This window comes from Cydia amplana, chromosome 2 (genome assembly GCF_948474715.1).
Source record: "Cydia amplana chromosome 2, ilCydAmpl1.1, whole genome shotgun sequence".
Lineage (NCBI taxonomy): Eukaryota > Metazoa > Arthropoda > Insecta > Lepidoptera > Tortricidae > Cydia > Cydia amplana.
In genome coordinates, this window is record NC_086070.1 from 13,307,228 (window position 1) to 13,322,708 (window position 15,481).

The window sequence follows — 15,481 nt, forward strand, 5'->3', positions numbered from 1 at the left end:
TAGTAAGTAGTTTTTTTTATACGTCATAAATCGCCTAAATACGGAACCCTTCATGGGCGAGTCCGACTCGCACTTGGCCGCTTTTTAAATCTATGAATGCCGTTCGCCCTAGCCGCATACAGCCACGGAGTTTAAGGTCCGCGCTCAGCGAAATAAGTCGCGTTCTAAATTCAAATTGCGTTGGGAATATAACTTTCTAGTATAACGTACAAGTTATTTTGTATGAAGAGAAGGTATTATGGGATGTTACAAATTCGAGTTTTTAACACTGTTAATCCCGATTTTAATTTTTGAAAAAAATATATGTTAAACATTATTAAATTCTACATGAAATATGTAAATTTGATAACTGTCACTATCTCGCATGTATTTTTTTTATTTTTCTGAAAATTTTCATCTAAATTTTTTACTATTATTTTAAGAGATAATTCAATATTATTTTTTTCAGAAAGCGACCTTAATTGTATATACAACATACCCAAATGACAAAGAAATCGGATTAGTACTTAGGCTGTAATAAAATAAAAATAATTTTTCTTTTTTTGCATTTTTTTTTTAAATCTGAAGCATTTGAGGCTTAATATTTAGTGAAAGCACTACATATACATAGGTTAATAATCCAGTAAAAGGAAATTGTTTTTTTCGCTAAGGGCAGTTTGGCCATGCTTACCCGGCTATACCCTTTGCCGCCTTTTTCTACTGACAAGATTTGGTTGACCATCTATAATTCATGTTTAAGCTGATGGCCGTGTTGCCATTGTTGCCAAAGCTTCAATAAATAAATAAAAAATGGCTCCTACAAACGCCATCGATAATCGCATGCGATCTTGGAGGATATAATCAAATATATATATTTAGTTGTATCCTCCAAGCATGCGATATTTGCGAAGAAAGAATATAAAACTCACGTCATGACTATACGAACGACCACCTAGGTTAATCACTAGTCAATTGTCAATGTCACGTTCACGTCTGACGTCTGACATGCTTATTAAAATAAAATAATAACATCATAACCTATAAGTTCATAAGTCGATGCTAAACTAAATAAGTAAAATAACAATTAATATAAATTTGTTAATTTTGAATAATATACCCGCTAAATTTGAGGTAAGTTTATTTCAAACAAGATATATACAGTGTATTACTAAAAGAAATTAAAAACTAGCTTAAATCTAAAATAGGCCCTTGAGGCATTGTACCAAGGATGCTGGCGACATTTCCTCGCTGTATCGCAATGCTGATACGTTGTGCGAGGTAGCCGCACAGTTTATTTCGAAGGTATTTTATAGCTAAACTAATAATTATGTACATTCTGGAGAAGAAAGTTAGAGAAGGGTAAAATCTAATATTAGGTATCTAATTTTCTGTACATCAGGCTATGGCGAGTCGAGTTCCATTCCAGAGCACAACGGGTTTTTGCGCCAGGTGCGGCTCCATTCTTCCCCTACTGCAGGAATTTGGTTCTGTGAAATGCTATGCTTGCAAATCCGTGTATGGGGCTGAAAGTAAGTAAAGTAGCACAACTTCCCAAGTATAATCGGTGTTATTATAATGTTAATTTCTTGTTTTTAAATGTTCATTGTTTTAGACAAACATTTAACTCAGATTTTGAGTTTTGAAAGAAAAAATGCTTGTTTATGTTTATGTATATTTTTCCAGAAGGTAATCATAGTCCAATTTATTCCTTTGCATTTTTTCTTACATTCTCTATATGATATTTTGAAAACAAAACAGTAAAATATCTCGGAGTTGTTAAAAATTTCCAGTCTTGGTTTTTATAAATATGTACCTACTTATCATCCTATCTCATTTCAGACTTCAACAACATAAAATTTAAATACTCAATTCACTTCAACACAGTATCATTGCTACCCAATGAAAATATATTGAATATGGACGACCCCGAGGGTCCAGTTGTTGAGAGAAAATGTCCCAAGTGCGGTAATGACAGAATGTCATATGCTACTCTACAGTTGAGGTCTGCGGATGAAGGGCAGACTGTGTTTTACACCTGTACAAGTTGCAAGTAAGTTTTACTTCACAACACATATTTTTAACTTACAAAGAGGGTGTGCACAACGCCATAAAACTAACATAGGGTGTGGGAGGCAAACGGCTCTTCACTACAATTTCTCAGAACTGGTGTGCAAAGTTTAGTAAATATTATTTTAGTTTTAGGCCTAAGTCTGCATTGTTAAGCCTAACTCTATTTTGTGTATATTTAAAAAGTTATGCAATGTAAATATTTTGAAGGTTGTAAACATTTTATTGTTATCGACAGGTAGTTACAGATGTTCTAAAAAACAATTTTTTATTCCAGATACAAGGAAACGGAAAATTCGTAATGGAGGCCTCAGATTGTAATGGGTTACTATTTAATTATAAGACATTTCAAAATATTATAGGATATTTTATATGATTTATAATTTACAATTATTCCCTATTTACATTACTAGCTTTACATCCTAATAAGGCTCTCTCTCACTCTACTTTAGCAGCAGTCTATACAAACTACTGCTGACAAATACATCACTCCTAATAATGCAGTGAATAAATGAGTGTGACGGACTGATGGAAGCAAGGCTCGGAACCGGTTTTTTCTTCATACAAAAAATACCGGTACTATTACGTTCTTTTTAGTTCCTTGGTTTATTATTTCATTGACCGAAGCGTAGCGAAGGTCTACGTTTTGACTCGGGCATTTTGCTTTTGTATGTCCGGATGTTCTCCTCTACAGGTCGCAATTCCTAACCGATTTTCGTGAAATTTTGTGACCGAATTCTATGACTAAATAAAATTTTTTTGTCGATCCGGTTTTTGGAAATTTTTCAAAATGGCGGAGTCGTGATAGCTCCCGCCTAAACAAATAGTCGTATCGGTATCATAAGAGTTTTTCTTTTTGAGATATGTTTATAGATTAAATGGCCAAAAATTCAGAAAAATTGTATCGCTGGTTTTGGCGGTTTTTACTTGAGAATGAGTAGCTAAATTTCGTCAGCTTTAGTAAGAACTATAATGGCGTATTTTGCAAACGTTCTCTTTTTTTGTTTGCATCGGCAGGTCCCTGGTTCCATCCCCAGTAATTGTATACTGCTACATAACTTTTTGTATTTTTTTTATACTTAAATTTCGTATAGTTGTTTTTTATTTTATTGTCTTATTTTGAAAAAATGAAAAATTTCGTATTTTTTATTTATCAAGCGCGGGTTAAGCGTATTCGTTTAATTTTTGTTTGTAGCTTTATGTAGTTTTTAATTTTTTGTTTATATTACATGTAGGTACTATACTTTAATAAATATTTTAATAAATATTTTTGCCATACATTTATTCAGTTTTAAGCTCTGCTTGCGAGGTCTACAGCTCACACAGCCACAAAATACGAAATTTTTCATTTTTTCAAAATAAAAAAATAAAATAAAAACCAACTATACGAAATTTAAGTATTAAAAAAAATACAAAAGGTTATGTAGCAGTATACAATTACTGGGGATTGAACCAGGGACCTCCCAATGCAAACAAAAAAAGCGAACGTTTGCAAAATACGCCATTATAGTTCTTATTAAAGCTGACGAAATTTAGCTCCTCATTCTCAACCAAAAACTAAATATCTAAATACCGCCAAAACCAACGATACAAATTTCACGAAAATCGGTTAAGAATTGCGACCTGTAGAGGAGAACATCCGGACATACAAAAGCAAAATGCCCGAGTCAAAACGTAGACCTTCGCTACGCATCGGTCAATAAATAAAACTCTTATCTGTGAAAATGTTTTTATTGCGTAATACCGAATACATCACAATGCGGTTAGTGAATACATCATACAGGGTGGAAAGATAAGTCGGGCCCTGGAGGGAAACTTCCTTAAATCCTTAAGCTGGCTCATTTTACTTAAAGGCGACATTCCTTTTTTTTTTTTTAAAAGAAACAAAACTGCATTCAAAGTATTTTTCTTTTTTTCTTCAATTTGGCTTGTCTAAAAAAATCTTAAGTACTAAATATTAGATTTTATGGATATTTTGTACGACTGACGAGTGTAAGACCTAATGTTTCTTGGAGAAATGTTATCATTAACATTAACTGTATCGACTAGTAGAATAAAACTGCGAGTTTTTATTTTTTGGAATTTTTAGTCGGTTCGAGTCCCGGGCGAGGCAAGCGAGTTTTAGAAAATCTTTGAATGCAGTTTTGTTTCTTTTTAAAAATAAAGGAATGTCTCCTTTAAGTAAAATGAGCCAGCTTAAGGATTTAAGGTAGTTTCCCTCCAGGGCCCGACTTATCTTTCCACCCTGTAGAGAGTTGAAATTATATGCATAGGTACATAAAATAGAGTTTGTACCTAACTGTACATAATTAGGCATATTAAAACTCACTTCGTTCGTTTCTTAATCCTACATTCGTATTTTAAGGCTTTTCATTATGTAGTAGTCACATATACTTAGTACTATAATGACGTACCAATGCGGAGTTTATGTCGCGGTGGGTTTTTGTACAAACTTGTCGGTATAATTATAATTCGCTCATTTAACCTAGAGTTATGTTATGGCTCCTCTACACGATGGGCCAACGCCGGCCACTGCAAGGGACGCATTTATGCGTTAGAGGGAGCAAGTGATATTGCTATCTCATTCTACCGCATGGCTGCGTCCCTTGGAGTGGCCGGCGTTGGCCCATCGTGAAGAGGAGCCATTACATTCAGACGAATTAGTTACCAACCATAACGAATGGGTGTCATTAAATGCATCCCGCTTTTAACTTTTATGACATCAAAATTATAACCCACTTATATTAAAAGCTTAAGCGTGGAACATAATGAATTGCCAAAATTAATGATACCGTCATTGTAGTCTATTAAGATGCTAATGCAAGTCCTCGGCCCATTTCCTTATCAAACGTCAACGGTGTTCTGACATCAAACGGTACCGCGACCACTCATTCACAACACAACACAACCGCGCTCACCAACTTATCTACGTCAGTTCCAAGCTCTTACCTCATTGACAAACAGACTATAATTGTTGAATCTATGTTACAAATAACTTGGTAGGTGGCACAGGTGAAACCTTCGTTTCACATTCGGCACGCGCTACCGCCAAAGATTTCAAGCATTTTATGACGCCAAAACGAGAAAGATGCACGATTGTGAGAGTTTTTACTACGCGAGAGAGAGGGAGGGCCGATAGTTTTTTCAACGAGCGTGGCTCGGCGTTGAGATGAGGCGGTAATTAATTTGATCAGTCGGTGTACGTTGTAACCATGTGGCTAAGGAGGGATGATGCTCTGATTTCAATTTGTCGATAAACGGAAAGTGTGTCAGCTAATTTTGCATCCTGATCACATTTATACCTGTTGTATTAACGCGAGCGGCTCCTAGAATACGTTAATTTTATTAAATATATTATTTTGAGATGATATGTTATATTATATAAATGAATAAAAAAAGATAAAAATATATTATTTAAAATACGCGCTTAACTATATTTCTACTACTTATATGAATTCTGTGGCATTTGTAAGATTTGATGTTTATTGAGACAGTTAATAATTGTTTTCACAGGCAAGTTTTATCACAATAGCTAGATATAAATTTCCATATCTTGTAAATATTTTTTCATAATAGGTATTTATTCGAGACGGATCTATATATATATTTGCCATAAGCTCGTTACAAAAAACACTATAATAACTAATAATTCGGTGGAAAGAAGTATAATATATACATGATACAGATAATATTTTACTAGTTTTCAATATAATGTAAATTCTAAAGTTTTATTCTAAATACGTAACCTAAGTCCAGTGAAAATAGACGCGACAAAATGATGAGACATTTAATACAACACGACCATTTCTTTAAAACTATCCAGGAGGGGCGGATAGGACATAAACGAGGTAGAGGAAAGCCCAGACGCAGTTACTTTAGATCAAATGAAATAAAAAGTATAGGGGTCGTGTCGTATTAAAAAGTCTTAAGAGCTGGCGAAAGATAGGAAAAGCTGGAAGATACTCCACCGACAAGAGAATAACTTTTTAAGTTCATGATGATGGTGAAGTGCAGTCCACGACTTCTCTGGTACCATGAGGATTTTGGCAATATATCGATATATCGACATGCACCTGTCCCTAGCCGCGGGGTCCGGGGCAGGTGCCTCGAGACGCGGCGGCGCGCCAGTCTCCCGCGCCCGCCGCCGCGACCACACGTCGCGATCATCGACAATCGAGAGAACACACGTGCGCGCAACCCTATTCGTTCTAATTTCGAATTTTACTAAAATAGAACAGTGCAGTGCTCGCGGATTTTAATCGACTTTTTTGTTTCAAGGTAAGAGCTTTTTATGTCACAACTTGTTTGTGAAAGAATTTATCGATAATATGGTAAAGTGTGCCAGTTGTACAAATGTTTTCTAAAGTTCAAAAAATGTGTTTTGTTTGTTATCGGTTAGAGATGTGGTTACGAGATAACATTGATTGTAAAAACAGATTCGTATCATAATATAAAAGCTCTTTACAAAAGACATCAACGCGCTGCGTGCTGGACTTTTGTGTCAGTGGTATCAAGTTTGGGCTTTTAAAGTCTTTATTTGATTGGTGATCGGATAAAAGTAGACAGTTACTTTCTTTAATGAATGACTTTCAATTAAGAATATCCTTGATAGGTACCTATTTTCTGCAAATGATGTATAAGAAACTGTGACTTTACTTTGAAATGAATGTTTATTTGCATTCGAATAGCATATTAACAAAAACGACAGTTTATTATTGCAATATAATTAACGTATTCACATATGTAAGTACCTATAGTAGAATAACCGAAGTTTAAAACGCCCCCTTAACATTTCTTAGCGTTACGTCTACATACATATATATTTGTTACAAAATGTCACCTCACAGCCATAAACTGCGATTTTCAGCGACTATCCATGACAGGTAAACTGTAACGTACCGTTAGCGTCATACCTGTTAAGGAACAAGAAAAACTAGCATTTATCTGCAAATGACACAGAAACAGAGGCTGATGCGAGTTTTTTCTACCGGTTGTTTCAGGCATCTTGTACATACGTCTGGATGTGTTTATGGTAGGCAGCACTCATGAAAAAACCCGGCCAAGTGCGAGTCGGACTCGCGCACGGAGGGTTCCGCACCATCAACAAAAAATAGAGCATAAAAATCGTGTTTGTTGTATCGGAGCCCCCCTTAAATATTTATTTTATTTTATTTTTAGTACCTATTTGTTATAGCGGCAACACAGATACATCATTTGTGACGGACGGACAGCGAAGTGTTAGTAATAGGGTCCCGTTTTTTACCCTTTAGGTACGGAACCCTAACAACACTAACGAGCTAATGATCAACGTAACTGCAGACCTATGAGTTTTCCCAGATAAAACAATTTTACGAACGTACCTAATATTTACCTAACGGTTAAAGACAGACGAAAGATGGTACCTATTCGGGTATGTTTTAGATACCTATTACCGACTTAGTGACATCATGATAAATACTAGGATATGACCACTTTGTCTTTTTTTTCCTTGTTAGACTTCGGATACAAATGTTTAACCATTCACCATCACAAATTCAGATCGGTATTCATATCAAATGAAATAGGTAGGTATTATTAGTAGAGATGCCACGAATATTCGGCAACTATTCGGTATTCGGCCTATTCGGCCACTTTTCCGAATATTCGGTATTCGGCCGAATGTTGCCTACTATTCGGCCGAATACCGAAAAAAAATTGCACAATAAAAATAACCAAAAACTATGTAGGTATATTTAGAATGTGTTCTTGGAAAGTTGTTAAATACTAAGACCATTTTTTGAGCATTTGTTAGTTTCATTAATTCTGTTCAACAAAAATATATCTTAGCTAACGTCATCTAACGTTGAGCTTTGTTGGCGATCACTTTTCATAATAATAATTGTGACTCAAAATGTTCGCTTGTCATGCCGAATATTCGGTATTCGGCCGAGAGAGGGGCCGAATATTCGGTATTCGGCCAAAACCACTATTCGGGGCATCTCTAATTATTAGTACCTACTTACCTACTATTTCCCCTGGATCTCGGACTATAAAATCATGTGCATATTATTATGCGCACGTTCGCATGCAGTAAAATAATATCAGCTGACCTCATGTAAAGGATCAAATTGCACTCATAATCTCACTGAAAGTACTGAAACTAACACAGCTGCCATTATAGGTACCTACAGCTACCCATAAAGTTAGCCTCGATACTCTAGCCGACACTGTCTATGTTTATGGAAGCCAGTCAGCCAAAAGAGATCTGACAGATCTGGTTGATAACTAGACGTTGCATAGGTATTTTCATTTTAACTTTTACTTGTAAACTTGACTTTAGCTATCGACCCTACATAGGTTACGCTTTTTTTTTAAATATTGGGGACATCTTACAGTCTTACACAGATCAACCTAGCCCCAAACTAGGCAAAGCTTGTACTGAGGGTGGTTACCTACATACTTATATACATAGGAAACATCCATGACTCAGGAACAAATACTTGTGTTCATGACTTCATCACTCAAATAAATGCCCTTACCGGGATTCGAACCTAGGACCATCAGCTTCACAGGCAGGGTCACTACCCACTAGGCCAGACCGGTCGTCGTCGGTTTGTGACAACGCTTAGCGTTTTACTATCGGTCTTGTAACTGATAACTTAATAAGTACTTAATGAATGAAAATTGCTTAGTTTCATTGTTATTAAATAAATATCTGAAGCAACACACTCTAATGCAATGCTAATTTGCTCTACCTATAACATAGATTGCTCACTCCATACATCAGTTTTAGTACCAAAAAGAATACTCATATTCATCATTTATGTAGCCACACCTAGCGGGTGCGTCATCACTGACTATCGACGACTTGATCGTGAATTTTAATCACATTTTATGACCCTTAATTGCTTTCATATATATTAATAAACGTTCATTTATTCAGTTACTCTTTTGGATCTGTCTTAAATGAAAGTTTTGAATTGTAAAGTTCAAATCGTAATAACGTATTTGTAAGGTACCTAATAGTTGCAGTAAGTATAGGTTTTAATAACAACACAAAATAGGTCTTAACAGCAATCCAGACAAGTCTAGTCCCATTTTTCTTGATGAATGATGACATTGATGACTAATTTAATGCAGTTTAATTTTTTTTTTACCAGAAATGTTTATAAATTTATCATAACGTAAAATTTCCCAATTAAAATGGAATAAATACCTAGAAATTTGGTTGCAGTTATTTCTTTCGCACTCCATTTGTTTTACGAAAAAGCTTACTTAGTGTAAGAAAAACATTTTATTTGATAAACATAACAAACAAAGAGTGGTAAGTAATGCGCATCGCTTAGTTGACAGAATCACCAGCAGCGACGCGAGTTTTCCATTGGAAAATAGGTTTGGCACTAATTTTCCTATTATAACACTCGCGTTATACGGGCAATCAGAAGAAAGTGGCAACGAGTATAGACGCGGAGTCAGTGTTCGAGTAGAACTGGGTTACTCGTACGCGAAAATATAATTGGCTTTATTTCTCCATGTATCGTTCACGCGGACTGAACATCTGTGGACGACGCACTTTTGACGTGGCTACACGCTAAAACATACCTTATTATGTTAAAAATGTTGTTCAAGATTGTATTTATCTAGTAGAATCGTTCATTATAAAAGATTAACGTAAGGAACTAATGCTTGGATGTCAGATCTAATTACCAAGAGAGATTTGATTATCACCACTTTTTTTTATAATATTGGAGGCAAATGAGCAGATGCGCCCATTGACACTGCAACGCCAGGGGGTCTAGCCAAGATGACGGAACGGATAGAAAAAAAGTATGGGTAAGTATGGGTATGACAGAATGTTACAGAGGGGTTACAAGTGCGTTGTAGGCCATTAAGATGAGAGTAAGTTCTTTTCTTGAAGGTTTGAAGGTCTTATCGGTCTGTTAATACCTCGGGCGACAGTAATTGCTTACCACAAATTTCGTAGGTACCTACCTACACATAAATTTTCAAGTTTGTTATATGAACGGCTTTATGACTCTAGTTTATAACCATTAGCTGTACATGTAATTCGCAGTAAAGATGAAACTTAAGATAATTTTGCGGACGATAAGTGTTATATAACTTTCTCCTTTTTATATTGGAATATTTTCTTCTAATGAGCCTAATTATGGCTTATTGAATAATATTTAAAAAAATAGAAACGCTAGTAAGAAAAGGAATTTTTACCAAATCAACTCGCGAGAGCGACATTACACTCTTGCCTTCACGACAGCCTTGGGGCTGTTCATAAATTACGATATCTATTTTTGACGATTTTTAACCCCCCCTCCCCCCCCTAAAGTCATCCAAAAATCATGCTTCGAATGACCCCGTTTCCTCCTACGTCTTGCTACCATCATCCGATGTCCAGACCCCCACCCCCAATTTGAAATGACGTAATTTATGAATAGCCCCCTTCACGCCGGGAGAGTGATGACAACCTCCGGATTTACCCCCTCAACGTTAACGATTTCTTGTAGAGGTGGACAACTCGACACCCTCGATGCCACTACCCGGTTCTCGTTATTAGAGACTTCATTACGTCCATGTCATTACGAGTATCAGCACCGGCAAGCAATCCCTTGGTACCATCGGGGCGCACGAACCAAGACCAACCCTTTCCCGTTGGCCTTGATTGGTACCAAATCTAGGGATATATTTTATTATAAATATTTACGTTCTGATGTGTCTGATGGACAACTCTGTCAATGTATGGCGAGAGTTAGGGACAGATGTTTCTGTGGATAGATCTGACTCCAATATTCCTCCCGAAAACGAAGGTCGTCGATTACTGAAAATCTCCGTACAAACATAATTTAATACGAGAAGAGTCAGATTAAGCTAACTCGGCAGCGATTTCATGATAGACTGTGCGAGTGTTATTTTAAACGTCATCATTTAATAGAAGTTTGCCGCTTCAAATAACACTTGTACAGTCTGTGCTATTAAAATCGCTGCTGAGTTAGTTTGGCCTGACTTTAGATACTTGCCTTAATTAGTGCCGTACATCACAATAAAAATATGTTGCAATAGGTACATTGTATTGCAAGATATGCTGGCTCGCTCTGCTTGACCCACTCGCCACGGCATGCGACTAGTCCCACACTCTTACTCGTACATCAATAAATTAAACTTATCTAAATGAATTATTATATATCCTGGTTCCTTTTAATAGATCATTCGCTATTAAATTATGAAACGTGTCGAATTGGGGCTTCGAGCTAATGAGAAGCTATGTTGTTATACTTGTTATTATATTAGGGGTTATATTATAGTTATACTATTACAACCGATTTTTTAATAGGAATGACATAGTTCTGAGAGCCATTCAACAATCAATCATCATTATCATCAAAATTAATGATGATGAAAATTGCATAATAGTTAGTTTAATACACATTGAAGTAAGAAATGAACGTAGGGGAAGTCCGGGTAAAGCGAACACCCCAGGCAAAGCGAATTCGGGCTCCCAGTCCTAAACTATTCGACTTTGTCGCACCACGCGCCTATATGATGTTCAGGATCCTTCGCTCTATGAGCGGCAAGCGTCACAGGGAGCGGTCGCTGTGAGCGTCGTCGGTGACGAGTCAAAACGTGTTTTAGTGCAAAATATTCGATTTTGAAAGGTAAGTACATTGTATGTTATTTTGTCCCAGTAATTGTCTCGAATTTTAATTCAAGATGCTTCTATTGCTTATTATAGTATCTTCCTTTTACAACGCATTTCTTTCAAAATAATCTAACGGTTATTTTTTTTAAATTGTTAATTTCTTTAACTGACTGAATGGGCAAAGTGGATCGGGCAAAGCGGATAGCGAGTTCACTTTGAATTTATTAGGTAATTTTTTTTAATGATAATATTTTATTACAGATGGTATATAAATATCAAAAAAAAATCGATAATGGCTCCTGGCTAACATACATCATGGAAATGGCTATTAGAACGTGGATTCGCTGTGTTAAAATGTCTTCAGAAATGCCGTGAAGACTTATGCTTATGAAATCAGTGAAAATATATCAAAAGTTACTTGTGACAGCTTTTTCTAATTAATATTATTGAAATGATCTCATGTTGATTAATTTTCACTTAGTTATTAAGTTCACTAAGATTTTATGAGTAATATTTGCTTTGCCCGGGGGCCTGTTTCACTTTGCCCGGCACCCTGGGCAAAGCGAATAAAATATCTTTTTTTACGTTTTGTTCAAAATTGCAGCAACTATTAAACATTAGAGGCTAGTGCTGTTTTAAATTAAAAGATTATTAAATAAAGACTTGTTATTGATACTTTTTTCATTTCTTCCTCATTAAATTTTTCTGTTATGTCAAGTCAAAGGTAAAGGTGTTCACTATGCCCGGACTTCCCCTATGCCTAATCATATAAATACTTAATAGGTACCTAATTAGTTTGTAACAAATTTGTCCATGTCCACGGGTAGCCGAGGACTTTCGTCCGAGATACCTATATAAAAGTTTAGACACAAATATTCCTCTAGGACAATTTTAATGAAGAAAGATGAATTTAATGAATTTAGCAAATTACATTAAAGTTTATAACATAATGTGTACCTAACTTCTCAAATTAAAATACAGGTATCTACTCGTAGTAAAAATTTATTGTGTTCCTACTTGTTTAGCAATATAAGTTTAGGTAATTTAAAATATATTTAGATTCTTTTGCAGAATATTTGCATCCTTCAAAGGACGAGACCGTAGGTTATTGACAATTAAAGTTCCTAGTAGACTGAGTCACATTCGACTCCAAATCACAACTTACTCTTAAAACTTTGACCCGACACTAGTTTCCTTTAAATCCCACATCCTTAAACCCAACTCTCACTCTACCGCAAGATAGCGGAATTCCATAGAATCATTATTAATTTATTAATTTATACGCTCTCTCCGCACGGTCGGCTGCGCGCAGCATCCCCGGCGGATAACGCCACTACGTGATGGATTAACTACGGTTAGACGTGCTTATGATTCTGACACGTGATCGGGTAATCGTTTTTATTGATTCAGACTTCTCCTCCATTGTTCAATACAAGTTAGGTCCTTGATTAGTTACCACTATTACGCATTCGTCCAATTTGGAAAAATATTCCCAGTCACAATGTAAGATTCGTTTTGACGTGATAACGTCTTATAAATCGATGAACACCAGTAGCATGCACGAAAAAGTGTCAAGTTGTGGACAGATCTCCATGGTAACGTTGTGGACAGATCTCAATGGTAACGTATAAAAGTATGCAATTATTCATCAATGTCTCCTTATGACGTTATCACGCAAAATTATCGTCCGTAAACCGACTTTACCGACAACCATATTTTTTTACATATAGTATTATGTCATAGATTTAGATTTATTTATTTAATAATACAGATGAAGTACATTATAAATTGCAGGCATGTCAATCTACAAGAATTCATGTTATGATATGATCGTCAAAACATAGAAGATAGCATCCATGAAAGTCGTAAGCGGCGGTATTAATAAAATATCTTTCACGATCCAATTACTTACTCGACTTAACTACCTATATACTAAATCGAACTTGTTCATTGTTACACTATGAATCGTTAAGTAAATGTAGCGTAAATTGAATGGTCGATACGATTTGTTAGCGAGATCATCCACTTAGCGCTAACTCGACAACAGAGAAAGGTAGTTAGTCGTTCAATTCCCGTGACAAACAAGCGTATCTACAAACCTAAATACATCATCGTTAACGAGAGTCCTCCTTACCATACATAATGCGTAGGTATTGTATTAGTATTAGACCTTTAATGGGAAACGCAAGCTATGACAACTTAAACAGGTCCACTTACTTATGTACATTATATTGGTGTATATGTACGAGGGCTGTTTGATAAGTACCCGTTTTCCAAATGTATTAATATCACGGGCCGAAAATATGTATACAATCGTTTTAAGCAATTTTTCAGAGGTGGGAAAATTTAAAAAAAAACAGCATTCTTTTGTTTTTTTCTCATTTGACAGCGATTCAGTGAAAGCGTGAACTTAAAATTGTGAAAATGGAGAAAGAGCAGTATCGGTCTGTAATTAGATTCTTGTTTTTGGAAGGAAAACCATGTGATGAAATAAAAGTAAGAATGCAAGCGGTTTACCATGAATGTGCTCCTTCTATGACAACCGCCAGATACTGGTTTAACGAATTTAAGCGGGGGAGAACAACCGTCTTTGATGAGGATCGCCCAGGCCGCCCAATTGAGGTGACTACAGACGATATGGTTAAGAAAATTGAAAATATCGTTTTAGCCGACCGCCGAATTGAACTTCGAGAAATCGTTGATGCTGTAAATGTTCCAATCGAGCGGGTACAAAACATATTAGAAGAAAAATTGGGTATGAAGACAGTATCGGCGAGGTGGGTGCCGCGTTTACTCACGGAGGAGCAAAAACGGAACCGACTGACTACTTCGGAACAGTGTTTGGCCGTGTTCAAACGTAACCCGAAGGAGTTTCTGCGTCGTTTTGTGACCGTAGACGAAACGTGGGTCACCACTACACCCCGGAAATGAAAGGGCAGTCGAAGCAGTGGATTTTACCGGGTGAACCTACGCGAAAGTTAGCAAAAATCGTCCCATCGGCTGGATAGGTCATGGCGACCGTTTTTTGGGATTCGCAGGGTATTATACATATTGAGTTCTTAGAAAAGGGGAAAACGATAACAGGACAGTACTATGCCAATTTATTGGATGAATTTGACGCTGTGTTGAAGGACAAACGACCCCATTTAAAAAATAAAAAAGTACTGTTTCATCACGACAACGCACCAGCTCATTCGTCTAGAGTTGTGATGGCTAAATTAACACAATTACGCTACGCCCTATTGCTTCACCCCCCGTATTCTCCAGATTTGACCCCATGCGATTTATTTTTGTTTCCCAACCTGAAAAAATGGCTCGGTGGTAAGCCATTTGGATCAAATGACGAAGTCATTGCCGCCACAGAGGCCTATTTTAATGACTTTCCGAAATTTTTTGGATGGTTTATTGAAGCTTGAATATAGGTGGAACAAGTGTATAGAGTTAAAAGGAGACTATGAAGAAAAATAAATGCATATAAACAAAAACAACTGATTATTTTTTTCATAAACGGGTACTTATCAAACAGCCCTCGTACAGTCATTAAAATAACAAATATGTTTACATAATTGTTTCCTTTGTTATCGTTTAGTCTTGTGCGTTTTCGCGATTGGTATCTACTCGTACCTAATACCTGTGAAGAGCCCGCGTGAGACTATTCTAACTCAATTGCAATCACGGCAAAAGTCTTATTACCTATACCAATCACCTACTTCATTTTGTGAGTGAATTAATAACACCTTGATTTGTATCCATAAATAAGGTAAACATAATATAGGCAATTTCAAGAACCATCTTGCTTAATAGGGT

At 36.1% G+C, this 15,481-nt stretch overlaps 2 protein-coding genes across 2 annotated transcripts in view; both read left to right on the forward strand.

Annotated features, from left to right (window-relative positions):
* Window positions 1-1,363: 1,363 nt before the first annotated feature.
* LOC134662150 (DNA-directed RNA polymerase I subunit RPA12) lies at window positions 1,364-2,512 on the forward strand. The gene is made up of 3 exons (XM_063518418.1): window positions 1,364-1,508; window positions 1,819-2,029; window positions 2,324-2,512. The coding sequence occupies exons 1-3, from the start codon at window positions 1,382-1,384 to the stop codon at window positions 2,346-2,348; spliced, it is 363 nt and encodes a 120-aa protein (XP_063374488.1). The 5' UTR covers window positions 1,364-1,381; the 3' UTR covers window positions 2,349-2,512.
* Window positions 2,513-6,058: 3,546 nt separating this feature from the next.
* LOC134658191 (cuticlin-1) overlaps window positions 6,059-15,481 on the forward strand; it is a 75,461-nt gene continuing 66,038 nt past the window's right edge. Inside the window, exon 1 of the mRNA XM_063513802.1 lies at window positions 6,059-6,324. The gene's annotated coding sequence lies outside the window, so the exon portion shown is untranslated. The remainder of the gene's footprint in view (window positions 6,325-15,481) is intronic.